General features: G+C 45.0%; 1 protein-coding gene across 1 annotated transcript in view; it reads right to left on the bottom strand.

Moving 5' to 3' along the window:
- Delta (neurogenic locus protein delta) overlaps nt 1-16,118 on the bottom strand; it is a 59,917-nt gene that overhangs the window by 14,020 nt on the left and 29,779 nt on the right. Inside the window, exon 4 of the mRNA XM_076311762.1 lies at nt 14,109-14,360. Within this exon, the coding sequence (XP_076167877.1) occupies nt 14,109-14,360 (252 nt within the window). The remainder of the gene's footprint in view (nt 1-14,108; nt 14,361-16,118) is intronic.

Consider the following 16,118-nt stretch of genomic DNA (forward strand, 5'->3'; position numbering starts at 1 on the left):
GTCCACGGTAAACTCGTGGGACACGTTGGTAACGTGTGGGGGAAGGGGGTTGGATAACTCGGTGCACTGTTGCGAATCAACTACCTGTCGGATATATTCCGAGTGACGGAGTTAGCGAACTAATTATCTAACCCAGACCTAACTTGCAATTGGGTTACCTAGATCGGACCTAACTCGGATTGGATTGACTAACCTGGACCTGACTTGGATTAGATTATCTAAACCTGACCTAACTTGGGTTAGATTACCTAACCTGGACCTAACTTGGAATAGATTATCTAACCTGGATCTAACTTGGGTTGGATTACCTAACCTGGACCTAACTTGGGTTGGATTACCTAACCTGGATCTAACTTGGATTAGAATACCTAACCCAGACCTAACTTGGGTTAGATTACCTAACCTGGATCTAACTTGGGTTGGATTACCTAACCTGGATCTAACTTGGGTTGGATTACCTAGCCTGGACCTAACTTGGGTTGGATTACCTAACCTGGACCTAACTTGGATTAGAATACTTAACTCAGACCTAACCCAGACCTAACTTGCAATTAGGTTACCCAAATTGGACCGAACTTGGATTAGATGACCTAACTTGAACCTAACTTGGATTAGATTACCTAATTCGGACCTAATCTAGACCTAACTTGTACTTAGGTTACCTAATCCAGACCTAATTTGTGTATCAGGTGATTCAAATCAGACCTAACTAGGATTAGATTGACCTAACCCAGACCTAACTTTTAATTAAGCTACCTAACCCAGACCTAACTTAGATTAGATTATCTAACCCAGGCCTAGACTGGAATTAGGTTATCTAATCCAGACCTAACTCTATCAGTCAGTATATACTATATGTGCATTTGTAACCTAACTCAAACCTAACCAAGGTATACATGTTAACTGGTGGTACCTTCATTGTTACTATATTCTTAGTACAGGGAGGTATTCTGTAATAAAATGTACTGTACTATGAATTTCTAAGACATCAGTTTTTCAACATATTTGATTGTAAGAATAGGTAAGCGTCAGTAAGTAACAAGGAAATACTTTGTGGAACAAAATTTACACTAACGAATGTGTAAATTATAAGTTTTGAATCAATATGTAGAACCGTACTCTACCGTGTTGACTTAGCACAGACACTATTTTCCGAACCTGAAGTGCTACAATGTTCTCTGTTGGTATAGGACAGGGTTCGTTATTCAAACCGAGTAGACACCATTACCAAAGTGGCTTCAGGTATAGCATTCTCCAACCACTAAATTGCTACGATGTTCTGCATCGATACAGGGACGTAGACAGCATGCTATGTGTTGAACCAATACACTCTAACATCACCTTACCAAGAGCTGTACAAGTTTGGGTATTCTCAACTGCAGTCCTCTTTGAAGTTATGGGCAGTTGCACATTATTCTAACCTAACAGACTCTATAATCATACTCCCTGTTTAGGATTGGGTACCCTCGAACTTGATTTTGCATTGAATCACGACCGCAACTATGTCTTCTAACGGTGCATCTCACTAAACCTGGTAGACATCATCGAAGGATCTACCCAAGTACAATACTTTTTCAATCTTATTTTCACTTAGTCTCCAAGTGGTACACCAAGGTGCACGTTATTGTAATTCAACGAACTCTACAATTAGACTCTTTACTCAGGATTGGGTACCCCAAGCACAGTGTAGTACGTTCTGAACCTGAATTTTCACTTGGTACTCTAGTGGTATACGAAGTTGCATACTATTCTAATCTAACATACCCTAATTAAAGTATTTGTTCAACATTGGGTACCCTAGAATTTAGTAGAACTATGATCTCTATCGGTGCATCTCGCTAAACCTAGTAGATACCATCGGATCTGCCCAAGTACACTACCTTTCGAACTTAAATTTCCACTTGGTCTTCTAGTGGCGTACAAAAGTATCCTTAATCCACCCTAACAGATCTTATCACTCGAGGACACACAATGCTTGGGTACACCCGAGTGAACCACTTCCAGAATCCGAACTGTCAGCCCAGGTTGCAACGATCCACCGAACCGAGTCCCAATTAAACAAGTCTTTCGGACACTTGTACGTATATACTTGGTTCCCAAATGGAAAAGCGACCGATTCCCAAAGACGACAAGATCGGTCGCGCCACGAATGCCCGATGTGGCCGTCTGATTAAAATTTATGTCATATGTACCATGAACATCGTTCCCGTTTTCCAGGAAACCTGGATGGGAACGGAGTCTGACCGAGCGATGCCTGGCATAGTTGCACGTAGCGGTCGACGATGCGTCGCGGTCGTTGTCGCGTGCGTCCCGCAAGGCTGATAAAATTGTGTCACGTGTGAAAGATCCATATCTTATCGGGTGCGGATGCACCTCTAACGCCCTACTAATTGGCCAATTCCATGGCGAATCTGACCTTTTTCGTCTCTCCGTTACCACGGTGTTACAAAATGGGCGATTACCCCCCCAAAAAATGTTGCCCGAGACGAGATTCACGCTATTATTGGAACGTGCGGGTCTGAAGGAGAGGGTGGACACGACGGGGCGATGATTGCTGGGCATGACTGCACGCCGGCTGGCAAGGGTAACGAAATTGTGTCACGTGTCGAGCAGCTTGTCCAGTCCGCAAATATCCAAAACTCTTTCGTTTGGCTCCCAGCCATCAGTTCGGTTACGTGTATTGTACAGGCTGCGTCACGCAATTGGGACAGTCTTTCCGCTTCATCAACCAAGCTAAAGAAACGAACGAGAGACACGAAGCGTTGCGTCGAGTGCAGATTGTCCCGTGACATCTTCCTTGGGGTTACTGGATGGGATATTGCAACTGGGGCAGGTTGTCGAGGTGCAAGAATGGTCAATTGAAAGGGAGACGTTCCGATTTGTCTCGTGACATCTTCCTTGGAGTCAGTGGATGGGATATTGCAACTGGGGCAGGTTGTCGAGGTGCAAGAATGGTCAATTGAAAGGGAGACGTTCCGATTTGCCCCGTGACATCTTCCTTGGAGTCAGTGGATGGGATATTGCAACTGGGGTAGGTTGTCGAGGTGCAAGAATGGTCAATTGAAAGGGAGACTTTCCGATTTGCCCCTTGACATCTTCCTTGGAGTCACTGGATGAGCAATTGCAAGTAGGGCAGGTTGTCGAGGTGCAAGGATGGGTCAATTGAAAGGGAGACGTTCCGATTTGTCTCGTGACATCTTCCTTAGAGTCAGTGGATGTTCTATTGCAACTGGGACAGGTTGTCGAAGTGCAAGGATAGTCAACTAAAAGGGAATGTCAAAATTTGAACTTGTTGGAACGAAAACTGATGTTAGTTTTAAGGACTGCCACTGTATTGGTGTCCAAGGATCGTTTTAGGGTTAAAGTTTGCCTATTTGCCTTTAGGTTTTTCAATTCCAAGCCGAGGATCCTAAAGGGCATACGATACTATGTTGTATTATTACAAGTTTCTTTATACTTTTGCACTTTAAGCACTTTCTCGAAGCTCGAAATCATTGAAAACTGCGTATAGTACTAACACGTCTGACAAATTAGTCTACATTAATTCACGGTGAATTAATTATGAATTTCAATGTGCGAGCAATACGACAAATACATTTGTATATTCATTTTTGGTTACCGGTGAATGAAGTTTCACGAAGAAGAATTCTATTTAATCCTCGAACGGCGATTCTGGGTCTATTTCGACCCCCACGTACTCGGTATCGTTTTTACTTATTTCTACGAGTCACACATGGATAATAATAATCAATAGTAAGAACGAACGACTGAAACGAATACACCGAATTCCTCACATGCCTCAATTTCGCTCTGCGATCTACATCCATCATCGCGTGAAACTTCACTCTTGCAATTCGGCTACCTTTGTATTAGCTCGGGAAAAGCCAAGTTATAATTAGCCAAGTTATTATTTGCTCGTGTGGCGAAATATTTTAGAACTTTAACGATAATTCTCGGAATCGAAATACCATGAATTTTTCTGCTCGTTCGGTATCGAATTTTTCTTACGAAAGTGTAGTGTATATGAGAACGTGGTGGGTCGAAAAAGACCCGAGGAACGCACCAGGCTCAAGGGGAGTGAATACGGGTTCGTTTAAAAGACAAGTGCAATTGCGTCGTCGCTTTTATGAAAAAAAGCAAGGTTGCGGATAGATAGACCACGTTGCACCTTCAACCTTCCCCTCTAACATTCTTCTCTACCTTTTCCTCCACCGTTTCTCCTTCTCGAGGGTTCCCAATCTTTCGCAATTAACTCGAAACAGGGGTCTGAATCTCGTTAACAACGAAACTCGAAGTACTCTCCAACCCGTCACCCGAAACGCTTAACCATCGTCTACCATCTTTCAGAGAGATCCAATCCCGAAGAACAAGTTTGAACGCTTTATTCCGATCTAATGGACCTGGCCATCGGAAGACGTAGTCGGCGGATGATAGTTCCTCAATACGTCGATAGAAGAACCGGGTACATTATTCTAACCGACTGGAAACTATCGTTCGAGTATCTCAGCACAGGCCTGGGTAGGTAGTCTCGAGAGTGAACCGCTTTTGGAATTTGAATCGCTGCGTTCTCTATTGGTACAGGAAGGGAACATTATTCTAACCTAGTAGATCTTATCATCCGAGCATCCGTCCAGGCCTGGGCGTAATACTGTTCGAAGTGCTTGCCGTAATCTCTATTGGCATAGGAATATGCACATTATTCTAACCTGGTAGACCCTCCTATCGCTGAATGCTACGGAATTGGGTATATCCAAGTACAGTACCGCGCGAATCTGAATCGTTATCGCAATCTCTGTTGGTGCACGACAGGGTACGTTACCCAATCGTCACGAATCAACTATTTTTCGTAGCCCCAATTGCTACCAAGTTCCCCGGTGCAGTATTCTCGACACGTCAGAGAATAAGGAAGACGACGATCACCAAATATAGTGATCTTTGATACATTCCATCTCCGTGGACTTTAACAGAGCTTAGAGCTCCGATAAAAATGGGAAAATGGTACAGGGGAAATGTTCCAAGCTCGAGTCGATTCGTGGCTTCCTGAATGAAGGGGTTGAAGGCAGTTCGGGCTGCTAGGTGAACCCTCGGCTCGGTGGGGGCCAAGGAGAGGCCCGGAGAGGGCTGGTGGGCCGGCGTGACCTTGGCACCGAGCGCAACGGCCCACGGAGCTCGCGAGACCGAAGCGCTAAGGAGCCGCGGGTATTTATAGAGCGGCGAGAACGAGAGGGACGATCCTCGCTCGGCCGCGCTCCAGCCGAGTTGATCCCGCGGAACGAGCAACGAACGCCCGAATCGCAGAGATTCCACGGGGCCCTGGACCCGGTGGAAAAAAGAGGAACCCGATGCGTCGTTCCTAAATTAACTCGGGGATTACGGCAACGTCCGATGGCGGGTTTAAACTTGGCTCGATGATGTCTGTCCGCTTTGGTAATCCGCGCCGTCTTAGGGGGTGGCTAGGTCTCGTTCGTTCGCGGTGTCCGATGGATCCACGTCAGCTGATCCTGTGTATAAAACACGAGGTTTTGGGCACCCTAGAGCGGAGGATTCGAGTGGAACACGCTCGACAATGTACACGGTTGTTGGTTTTCTAGGTCTTCGTTGACTAGTTTTGCTCTCGAGGTGGTTAGACGTCGTTAGGTGACTTGGAAGGCTGCATCTTTAATGGTATAATTGGACACCTTCGGTGGAGGGATCCGGAGGAATTAATTAGTTTTCTGAACCTCTGGTGAGGGCACTGTTTATCTAGGTGATACATCGAGGGATCCGGAGGAATTAATTAGTTTTTTAAACCTCTGGTAAGGGTACTGTTTATCTAGGCGATACATCGAGTAACTTTGAGAAGATCGCAAAATTTGATCCCTCGACTGAGTAGAGGAATCGAGAGAAGTCAATTGCTTCTCTAAATCTCTGGTAAAAGTGATCTGGTCTAGCTTGGTGATAGAGTCATCGAGTAACTTTGAAAAGTTTGGAAGATCAGATCTCTCGACTGAGTAGAGAGATCTAGAGAACTTGACTATTTTTCTAAATTTCTGGTAATTAATGCTCTGGCCTAGCTAGGTGATAAGTCATCGAGTAACTTTGAGAAGCTTGGAAGACTAGATCCCTCGACTGAGTTGAGTGACCTAGAGAAGTTAATTGCTTTTCTAAACCTCTGGTAAGAGTACTATCTATCTAGGTTATATAGTCATTGAGTAACTTTGAGAAGCTTAGAAGACTAGATCCCTCGACTGAGTACAGTGACCTAGAGAAGTTAATTGCTTTTCTAAACCTCTGGTAAGAGTATTATCTACCTAGGTTATATAGTCATCGAGTAACTTTGAGAAGCTTGGAAAACTAGATCTCTCCATTAAGTACAGAGATCAAGAGAAGTTTTTCTAAACCATCTTTCTAAATTTCTGGTAAAAGTGCTCTGTCCTAGATGACAAAGACATCGAGCAACTTTGAGAAGCTTGGAAGATTTCTCAATTGAGTACAGAGAGAACTATTTTTCTAAACCTCTGGTAAAAGTGCTCTAGGTTTAACTAGGATCATTGGGTAACTTTGTGAAGCTCTCACGACTGGATCCCTCCCTAGAGATCTCGAGAATACCACACCAGTTACTTTTCCAAACCCCTGGCAAGTGTCCTACTCCCAGAGGAGTCTCAGTCGTTGGTTGGCCGTACATGGAACCCTCCGAGCTTATCTTGCGTGTCAAGATCTCATCCTTGAACAGTGAAATCGAAAGAAACCAAACTTGGTGACCCTTTGGACGCTTTTCCAACCTCACTTCGCTACTTCTCACCATAATCGGACGTATGTCGTGTTGACGTGTCGACTCTCATCAAAGTAACCACACCACAACATGCGCCAATCGAACAGATCTCTCACCCGATGCATCGAGTTTCTCGAGCGCTCGCGTTTACCTTCCTACGATCGAACGAGTCCAGGTTCCCTTTAAACGACCGGGGTCAGGACAGACCATCCAGTCCCCCCTGATGAATTTCACGGCTCGTGGCCAACGTACATATCGATTTTTCCTTCCCTGTGTAGGCAGCAACCGGCGTTTCGTGCCTGACCTTTCGCGGAAGGGCGCGAAACAGAGGCACGGGTAATCGAACGAGGAAGCCGCACTGGGTGTGCTCCTCCGTGTCTCCTAACCTACCTCTCTAAGTCTACCTGCCGTACGAGCATTGTCCCTAGGCGCGCGGGAGACGAAGGAAACTCTGCCAGTTCGGCAGGTAGTACCCCGGGCCAATAAAGACGAACGAGGAGGTGGAGGAATAAAGTGAGTCGAGTCACGGCCCAGAGAGAGAAAGAGAGAGAGAGAGAGAGAGAGAGAGAGAGAGAGAGAGAGAGAGAAGTGGAAACGGAGGAGGGGTTGAAATGGAAGACCGTGAACGCGAGGCCGGTGCAGCTGTTGGTTAAAGCACCGAGAGAGCTCGGTGCAGCTGTCAGGGGCCCCGTTCGGTCGCTTTCGGCTCGGCTCGCCACGGTCGTGTTGCAGCTGCCTCTGCAACCCCTGTTCCACGTCCTGGCAACCCCCGAAAATACGCCTGCCCGCGGTGCCAACTACCCTACCCCTGCTGGCTGGGTTGGCTGGCCTCGTTAACCCATTTGCGGGACGATCGAGCGTTACCAAGTGTCGCGGGTTGATTCTCGCGCGTTATTTCGACGCGTTGGTTGATTATTCACTCGCATCTGGTCATTGGTATACGAATCATGTTTGTCACGTTGAGAAAAAGGGTTGGAACCAGGAAACGACGAGACCAGAGCTCGCGTAGTGCACTCGATGACGCGTGGTGAAGGATTACGCGGTTCAATGGCTGTACCAGTGGGGTGTACGATTGGACCATTTGCGAACCTCTTGATAATACACTCGTGACGGATGTCCGATGTTGGAGTCTGTGGTCCTTCGTATTGGGGAATCGATTTTGGACTGGAAGGTTCTGATCATTCTTCTTCGAGTTTTTCCCCGATTATCTCTTGGTAGTTAGGCGAAGCTTCAACTGAAATGATTCTGCACTGTTGGTGTTCCAGATTTTTGAGATTGTTTTCGAGGATAGATCGAGGTTTCACGGATACCATAACGAAAGATCAGTGTTTCGTTGGCGTTCCAAACTTTCCAGATCATCGATCGCAGCTCCAGGTCCTTGCAATTAATTCACGATCGTTTGCACTAACGATCTTCTCCGAGTATCCACCCCAAAGACTACTATTAACATAAACCCAAAATGGGGGTTTTTCTTTGCAGTGACACTTGAAATTTTTCAGATTATTTTCAACAACTGATCGCAAATCCAGATCCTTGCAATTCATTCTCAATCATTTACACTAATGATTCTCACCGAGTACCCATTCCAGAGACTACTATAGAGTTAAACTCGAAACGGGGGTCTCCTCTGCAGCGATACTTGAAATATTTCCGATTATTTTCAACAACTGATCGCAGCTCCAGGTCCTTGCAATTAATTCCCGCTCATTATCACCGACGTACTACCCCAAGCGTCCACTCTAGAGACCTCTACGGACCAAAATCGAAAACGCGAATCCCCTCGCGATATCTTTCAATCCCATTGGACTCGCCAGGACGATCGTCTCGAAGCTCCCAGGTCCCACTGATCGAGTTCCTTCGACTCGAACCGGTGTCTCTCCGCCGCGGATCTGCCAAAAGTATATTCTATCCCACGCCGATACCGTTAATCGACGACAATATCGACACCCGTCTTCCCATTCCCGGACGGGCGGTTTTTTTTTTCTTCTCTCCAATCCCGAAAGGGGCACACGGGGTCAGCTGAGCAAACGCGCTCGAACCGCGGGCACATACACGCAACAGTGTACCCCCCCGTCCGTTTCTGTAAACGGTCGACCACACGGTGACTACCATCCATTTCAACCTAAACGAGAAATCCCGTTCTCACGGAAACCCGTCCCGAAGGCAAGTTCAATTTCAAAATACCCGTTTGGTCGAGTCTATTTCCAGCCGTAATTAACGAGCCGGCCGAGCATCGCAATAAAATCGAGCGGTGCACCGGTGTGGTGGGTTGTTTCGCACAGGCCTGGGCCCCGGGTAAATCGCAACAATGCTCCTTTCTCAACGGTTCGACGCGCGGAGGCGGAGGAGGCGGAGGAACAGGAAGGCGGCGAAAATCCTGGAAACGGTGGCGTGGGCGTGCTCGGTGCCCGGGCACGTGAGAACAGACCGCGGGGGACGTACCGAGAGTACGGGGGACGCGAAAACTGGCGTCTGCCGGGCTCTGACGTCCACCGGGACGACGCCTCGGGGCTCTCGACGTACGTACGTACGTCCACAGCCGGCGTACACCGCTCGCGAAACAACGCACGAACCGACGATTCCGCGAAAGCCAGGGAATGCCACGAAATGAAGAGTAAGCAGTCTATTAGTAATCGATGCGCGCAGGAACTTTGTCGAGCGGCGGCCCAGGGAGTCGGAGTGCAACGACCGATCGCCGATCCGGCTGGAGTGAACGAGAGAGAGAGAATGTCTGCTCTCGCGGTTGGTAGGCTGGCTGAACCACGAGCCATGGGACACGAAACTTGGCCGACGCTGGAGCACCCGTGGCGACCAGAAAGGACGAGGGAAGGTCGCCACCTCGGGAGACGTCCACGCTGATTGTCGGGACTATGGAAACGAAAAAGAGCGAGAGATTACCCATGGGGAATTTTTCACGATCGTTTTAGGCATTTCGTCGCGGCTCCAGGTTGCTAACGTCCAGTTCCGATGATTGGTATCGGTGTTTTTAGTCCAGATCGCTGGAACGAAGGCTTTGATGGTATTTTGGGTGAACTTCGAGAGCATTTGCGGTGTGGGGTATCGGTTCTTTTGGGTTCTTTTTCGCACTCGGGAAGTTAGGATCGTTTCGTAATTAGGGTAGTTTATTCTTGATGGTTTTTTTGGACTTTAATTGAGATTAGGTTACTTTGGTAGCGATATGTTGCGGTTTGTAGAGCTTTTGACCTCCGGTCGAGACACCAGGTTCGGAAAGTCATTTGATTTTTTTTATTTTGGTGGGTATGAAATATGATTTTTTTAGAGTATATAAACATTTTACTAAATTATATACTCTCCAGTTTGGAAAACGAAATGACTTTCCGAACAACTCAGTATATCGATGTTCCCTGAACTTACGCACGTTCCCTAAACATTTCACCGATGTTCCCTGTTACAATGACCGATTTCTCATCGTTCAGATTGGTACTTTTTACACGAGGGTAGCAACGTAATGATTTTAATCGAAATTTGGAAACTGTCTGGGAGCAATGTATCGATCTTTCCACATTCTTTTCGACATCTCATCGAGCCACTAGGTACCCACCACTGAACATCGACACACTCGTACTCCCCCTAGAGGTAGATGTGGTCCTCAGGTCCTGTTAAGGTACTCTAGTAACTATCTATCGAACGTTTCGAATTCTTTTTGACATTTCATCGAGCCACCAGGTCCCCAGACAGTTTCTCCACTGAACATCGACACACTCGTACTCCCCCTAGAGATAGAGATTGTCATCAAGTCCTGTTAAGGTACTCTGGTAGCTATCTATGGCGCATTTCGAATTCTTTTCGACATTTTATCCAGCCACCAAGTCCCCAGACAGTTTCTCCACTGAACATCGACAAACTCGTACTCCCCCTAGAGGTAGAGATTGTCCTCGAGCCCTGTTAAGGTACTCTTGGTAGCTATCTATCGAACGTTTCGAATTCTTTTCGACATTTCATCGAGCCACCAGGTCCCTACGATGAAGTTTCACCACTGAACACGGTCGCACGCTTATCCCCCCCTGAGATAGAGGTGTCCTCGAGTTCGAGGATCGGTCCTCGGACGAAAATTACGCGCAGAAACGGGTGGTATTCCAGACTTTCGAGGTTTCTACCGTGGTTCGATCGAGGGTCCAGGTTTCCCCGGGTCCCCCGATTCTCGACCAGTCGCGAGAATGCCATTCTGCTGAAACTCCGGGCTCCGCGGACATGGTATGTAACGACTCTCGGCGCGTTGGCAAAGGAAGCAAAAGGGCCGCGAAATCTCGAATGCCATCGTGGCCAGTGCCGGGGCTCGCGAAACGGAACCTATTCGACTGCGTCCCGACGACCTCTCGGGGTCTATCGCGGAGGATTCCATCGGACAAAGAGCGGAGAATGGGATTCCAGAAAGCACCGGCGAGCAGGCGCAGAAGAGGGCCTCTCTTTGTGCTCGCGGAGGCGCACCAGGTGCCGCGTAACCTGTGCCTGCTGAACCAGAGGCATCGACGAGAGCCGAGAGGAGCTCGGGAGAGTCTCGCGACTACGACGTCCCGTTTGGTTCTCGCGAGCGCGAGCGCGGTGCGCGAGTGCGGTGCGCGCGCACACAGCCGAGACGGAACGAGCCACACACGAAGGAAGAACTTCGCCTCTCTTGCGCCGGTGCGCACGAACCGAGGCCGAGCGTGTGCACGCGGAAAGCGGACAGACTCGTCGGAGACCGTACACGTACCAGACCTGGATACTTTTGAAATAACGTTATTTCGAACGCTGCTTCGAACAACGCTTTATCTACGTTGAACAGCGATTAGGCCGGACGATAATAAAATGGCGGCTTTGAACGGCTTTCGAGAAGGGTCACTTCTCATTTTTTTATTCCTTTGGATGTACAATTGCGAAAAGTTTGCAAGATATTAGAATTTTCAATTTTTTAATTTCTTTAGACATGTAATTTTGACAAGTTTGCAAGAACGCACAATTTTCAATTTGTTAATTTCTTTAGATGTATAATTTTGAAAAGTTTGCAAGAACGCACAATTTTCAATTTGTTAATTTCTTTAGATATATAATTTCGAAAAGTTTGCAAGAACGTAAAATTTTCAATTTGTTTATTTCTTTAAATGTACAATTGTAAAAAATTTACAGAAACGTAGAATTATCAATTTGTTAATTTCTTTAGACGTGTAATTGTGAAAAGTTTGCAAGAATGTGAAATTTTCAATTTTTGAATTTCTTTAGACGTGTAATTGTTAAAAGTTTACACGAACGTGCAATTTTCAATTTTTTGATTTCTACAAATGTAAAATTGTAAGGAATTTAAAAGAATGCGTAATTATAATGAATATTCGAAAATACAGAATTGTACGGAATCTATAAGTAACGGATACTTTTGAAGTAACGGGGGAAATAATTGTGCAATTGTAACAAATTTGTAAAAATCTGTGCAAAAAAAGTGGAATAATGTGTGCAGGTATTGCAATGAATTTGTAAAAACGTATAATTGAAAATAAGTGTGTGAAAAAATATGCAACACTGTATATAATTTATCTTCCCTAATTTCATTTATTAGTGTAAAATAATGATTGTTCCTTTATCGATCCTAGTTCGATTTCTATACGGTGTCATTTACCGAATAAGATTTCCCACGGACAAGTTTTGCACTCGACCCTTTAGTGGGAATGTTAAGAGGCTGACTCATTCAAAATTAACGAGACGGTATATTTAGCCAACGAAATTTCATTAAATAACTTCGAAAATGATTGCACGTACGAAACGACGAGAACGATTAAAATATACTCCGTCGATATTTCACATATTGTTTTACAATGCACAAATTCCGGTAATCGTTTATATAAATCTCAAATACACAAACTTTATTGGCTCGATCCACGGTTAGCGATAAGACGAAAATATGATATACTTGGTTAAAAAATTACAATCGCCGTCGAGCTATAAATATTTATATTTAAATATTTCGAAGCTGGCTGAAAATATAATTTATTAAAAATAAATCCACACGATCGGATAACGTCCAGGCAAATAGACCGCGACATTCCTTTAAATAACTCTTTTTTTATTTTCATTTCGAATAAAATTTGCCCAGGTCTGGTACGTACACACGGATTAATCCTTCGCTCGCCGGCTCAGGTACGCGGACGAGCGACGAGGATGCTGGACGAGCGGGAGGGAAAAGGACGCGCGAGTATAGGCGCGGACGGGACCGGACGAGAGCGAGAGAGAGAGGTGGGGAGAGTGGCTCTCTCGCACACGCGCGAGCCAAGCGTGGGAAGCTGCTGCACGCTCGGACCCGACTGCTGCACCGACACTGCACCGGGCCTCTCCTTCGTGGACTCGAGTTTGTCGAGTTTCGTGCTACGAGCGAGAACGTGCAACGCTAGGCGGCTCGACCGTTCTGGAGTGAACGTTATATAACCGAGAGAGAGAGGCTCCAGGAACCCTGGATGAGTTTTCAACGAGCTTCGCACCTTCTGGACAGAGTACCGGGTGACTTGCTACCCGTGTCGATGATAAATCGTATTTAAAGCAATTCGTAGGAGCTGGTTTCTCCGGAAAAACGTATAAAATGAAAATCTCGAGAGAGAGAAACACCGAAGGAAAACTTCCATTCGTTTATACCTGATAATTTATCAAAATGTATATTTTCTAATAAACAATAGGAATTAAAAGTTTTCTTCGGAAAAATTAACCAAAACTAAAATCTAAACAAAGGGAAAACACCGAAGGAAAACTTCCATCCACTTATACCTAATAATTTACTAAAGTGTGTATTTTACAATAAACAATATAAATGAAAAATTACCCACATTCGTTATTCGTAATCCCCACAAAGTTACCGATTTACTTCGCAAAATTAGAGAACTACGTTTCCGATGATTTATTATCATTATTTATAAATTTAGCTTCGTGTTATCGTTTATAAATAATGCTTCGTATTATCGTTAATAAATTGCGCTTGGTATTATCGTTAATAAATTACGCGTCGTACTATCGTTAATAAACAATTCTTCGAACAATAAACTAAACCCTGCACCGATAAAAACTTAGTATTATTCTAGTATCGTGGAAGAAACCGTTGCGTCTATGGTTCCCCATTACGGCCGGCACCCAGTATTTGCGAAAAAATCGCAAATTCGACAGCCTCGGGTCTCGGGTTACCGGTCAGCAGTATGAGTTACCGGGAGAGCTGGTCGCGCCAAGCGACAGAGGGACAGAGCACGAGAGACCGTCTCTGTAATTTCATACACGGAATTCCGACAAAAGGAGGGATGTCGCGCGCGGTGCAGTCGCGATGGGAAGCGTGGGAGTGCACGCATCACGCGTGCACGATGATAACAACTCGACGGTGTGTACTCACGGGTATTGCAGTAGTCGCCCTTCCATCCAGAGAGGCAGACGCGCTCGCCGGTCGGGCTGCAGCTGTAATGGCCGAAATTGTCGTCCCTCGGCCGACACAGATTCTCACAGCCCTTCCCGTAGTAGTGCGCCACGCAGGTCACCCGGTACTCGTACACCATCTTCGAGTGCGCGCTTCGGTACTCGTCCTCGGTCCAGTTCGGTCCGACGTCCAACCATTTTTGAGTTGTGAGCCTCGTTATCAGCACTTTGTCTGCGGGGGAAACAAACGAAACTGCGTGAGACAACTTCCATCGACCCTCCTCGCGGTTCAACGTTTTCAACTTTAAGGGAAAATAATCTATAAATATTGCGCGATAAAAAAAAGAAGAAATATTTCCTTCGGAAGAGTTGGAATGCAAAATTGAAAAATTGAAACAATTTGCAGAGTGGAGAAATGTAACAAGGAGTACAATACATATATACACACATACATATTGTAAAAAAAACAAAATATACTTTATATATATATATATATATATATATACATGTATGTATGTATGTATTATAAATGTGATATGTAAACAAGTCTAGAAACGAAACGAGTACAATTTAGAAAAAATATAGAAGAATTATTTTTTCTACTCTGAAGGTTTTACACTCTCTTGGTATATAAAAATTGATCGTTTGTATTTAAAAATATTTAAATAGTCAAAATTGTACACCTGAAATAAATATACTTGTCACGAACAAATTTATACACCGAACGTCATTTTTACCGATCGTTAGTTCGTTCGAAACCGTCAATAGAATGTTTTCCGAGGGAACCACAATGTCCTATCGTTCGAGTATCATGGGTGCGGGGAGAGCGGAGCGCTGCGGTCGAGTTATAATGTAAACAGACGGGCTCGACTCTGGGGAAGACGAACGGTCGAACGAGTGGGACAGAAGGTTAAAACGGTCGATATCGAAAGATTCTATTTTTTTTTCTCTATCTCTCTCTCTCGTAAACTTGACATTTTTTTTCCACCGTGTCTTTTCTTCCGGTGATACGAGGTTGGAAAAAAACCGAGAATCTGTTTAGAATAGCTGTGTAGAGATATTCTCCATAGGGCTCGGAACACAGTGAGAGACGCTTTTGTCCGTAAAGGATCGAGATTACCAAGGACAAGGGAGTTAATTGGTTCATTCTGTCACAGAATCCTCGTACATCACCTCCCGTGTCCCATACCGGCAATCTCGTTCTATATCAGCACGCGATTCGACCAATTTCCTCGGTTCCCTGGTTCGAGTCAATTTCAATTTGCCACCAATTAACTCCACACCCGCGATATACGGGGTGAGACCGAAGTCTGACCGCAATATCCACAAGAGATCCTAAATTCGTTTTAAAATTCCAATTAATGCAAGTTACAAACAATAGGAGGACTAATTAAAAAAATCTTAACTTCTCATTTAACTTTTAAATTAAGTATTGTAATCCAAGTGCGATTGTTAAAGTTCTAAGTAATTATTCGCAAGAAGAATTTTTCTTTACTTCTTTATTTTGAACAGAACGGTTCGACCCTGAAGAGGTCGAGCGACTGTGTATTTAAATCGATGACTTCTATCACCGAGAGATTTAAAAATATTCGCGTGGATTAAAACGAGTCACCCAGTATGCAACGCGACAGAATCAGTTCCGAAAAAAGGTTGAGAAATATTTTCAATTTATTACCGAAGAGTTTATGTACTCTAAATTACAATAAAAAAGATAATAAAAATATTTTCAATTTATTACCGAAGAGTTCGTGTTCCCTAAATTAAACGAATATTAAAAGTACTTTCAATTTATTACCGAAGAGTTTGCGTTCTCTAAATTACAATAAAAAAGATAATAAAAATACTTTCAATTTACGACCGAAGAATTCGTGTTCCCTAATTGCTAAATGTAAAATTTCATTTAGAATTCGGCTGTGCGCTCGATCGAATACCTCCTCGCGTGCCATGTTGAGCACGCGCGCCCATAGGTCCTCTCATCGCGGTGTCGAGT

The sequence above is a fragment of the Ptiloglossa arizonensis genome, chromosome 5 (genome assembly GCF_051014685.1).
Source record: "Ptiloglossa arizonensis isolate GNS036 chromosome 5, iyPtiAriz1_principal, whole genome shotgun sequence".
Taxonomy (NCBI): Eukaryota; Metazoa; Arthropoda; class Insecta; order Hymenoptera; family Colletidae; genus Ptiloglossa; species Ptiloglossa arizonensis.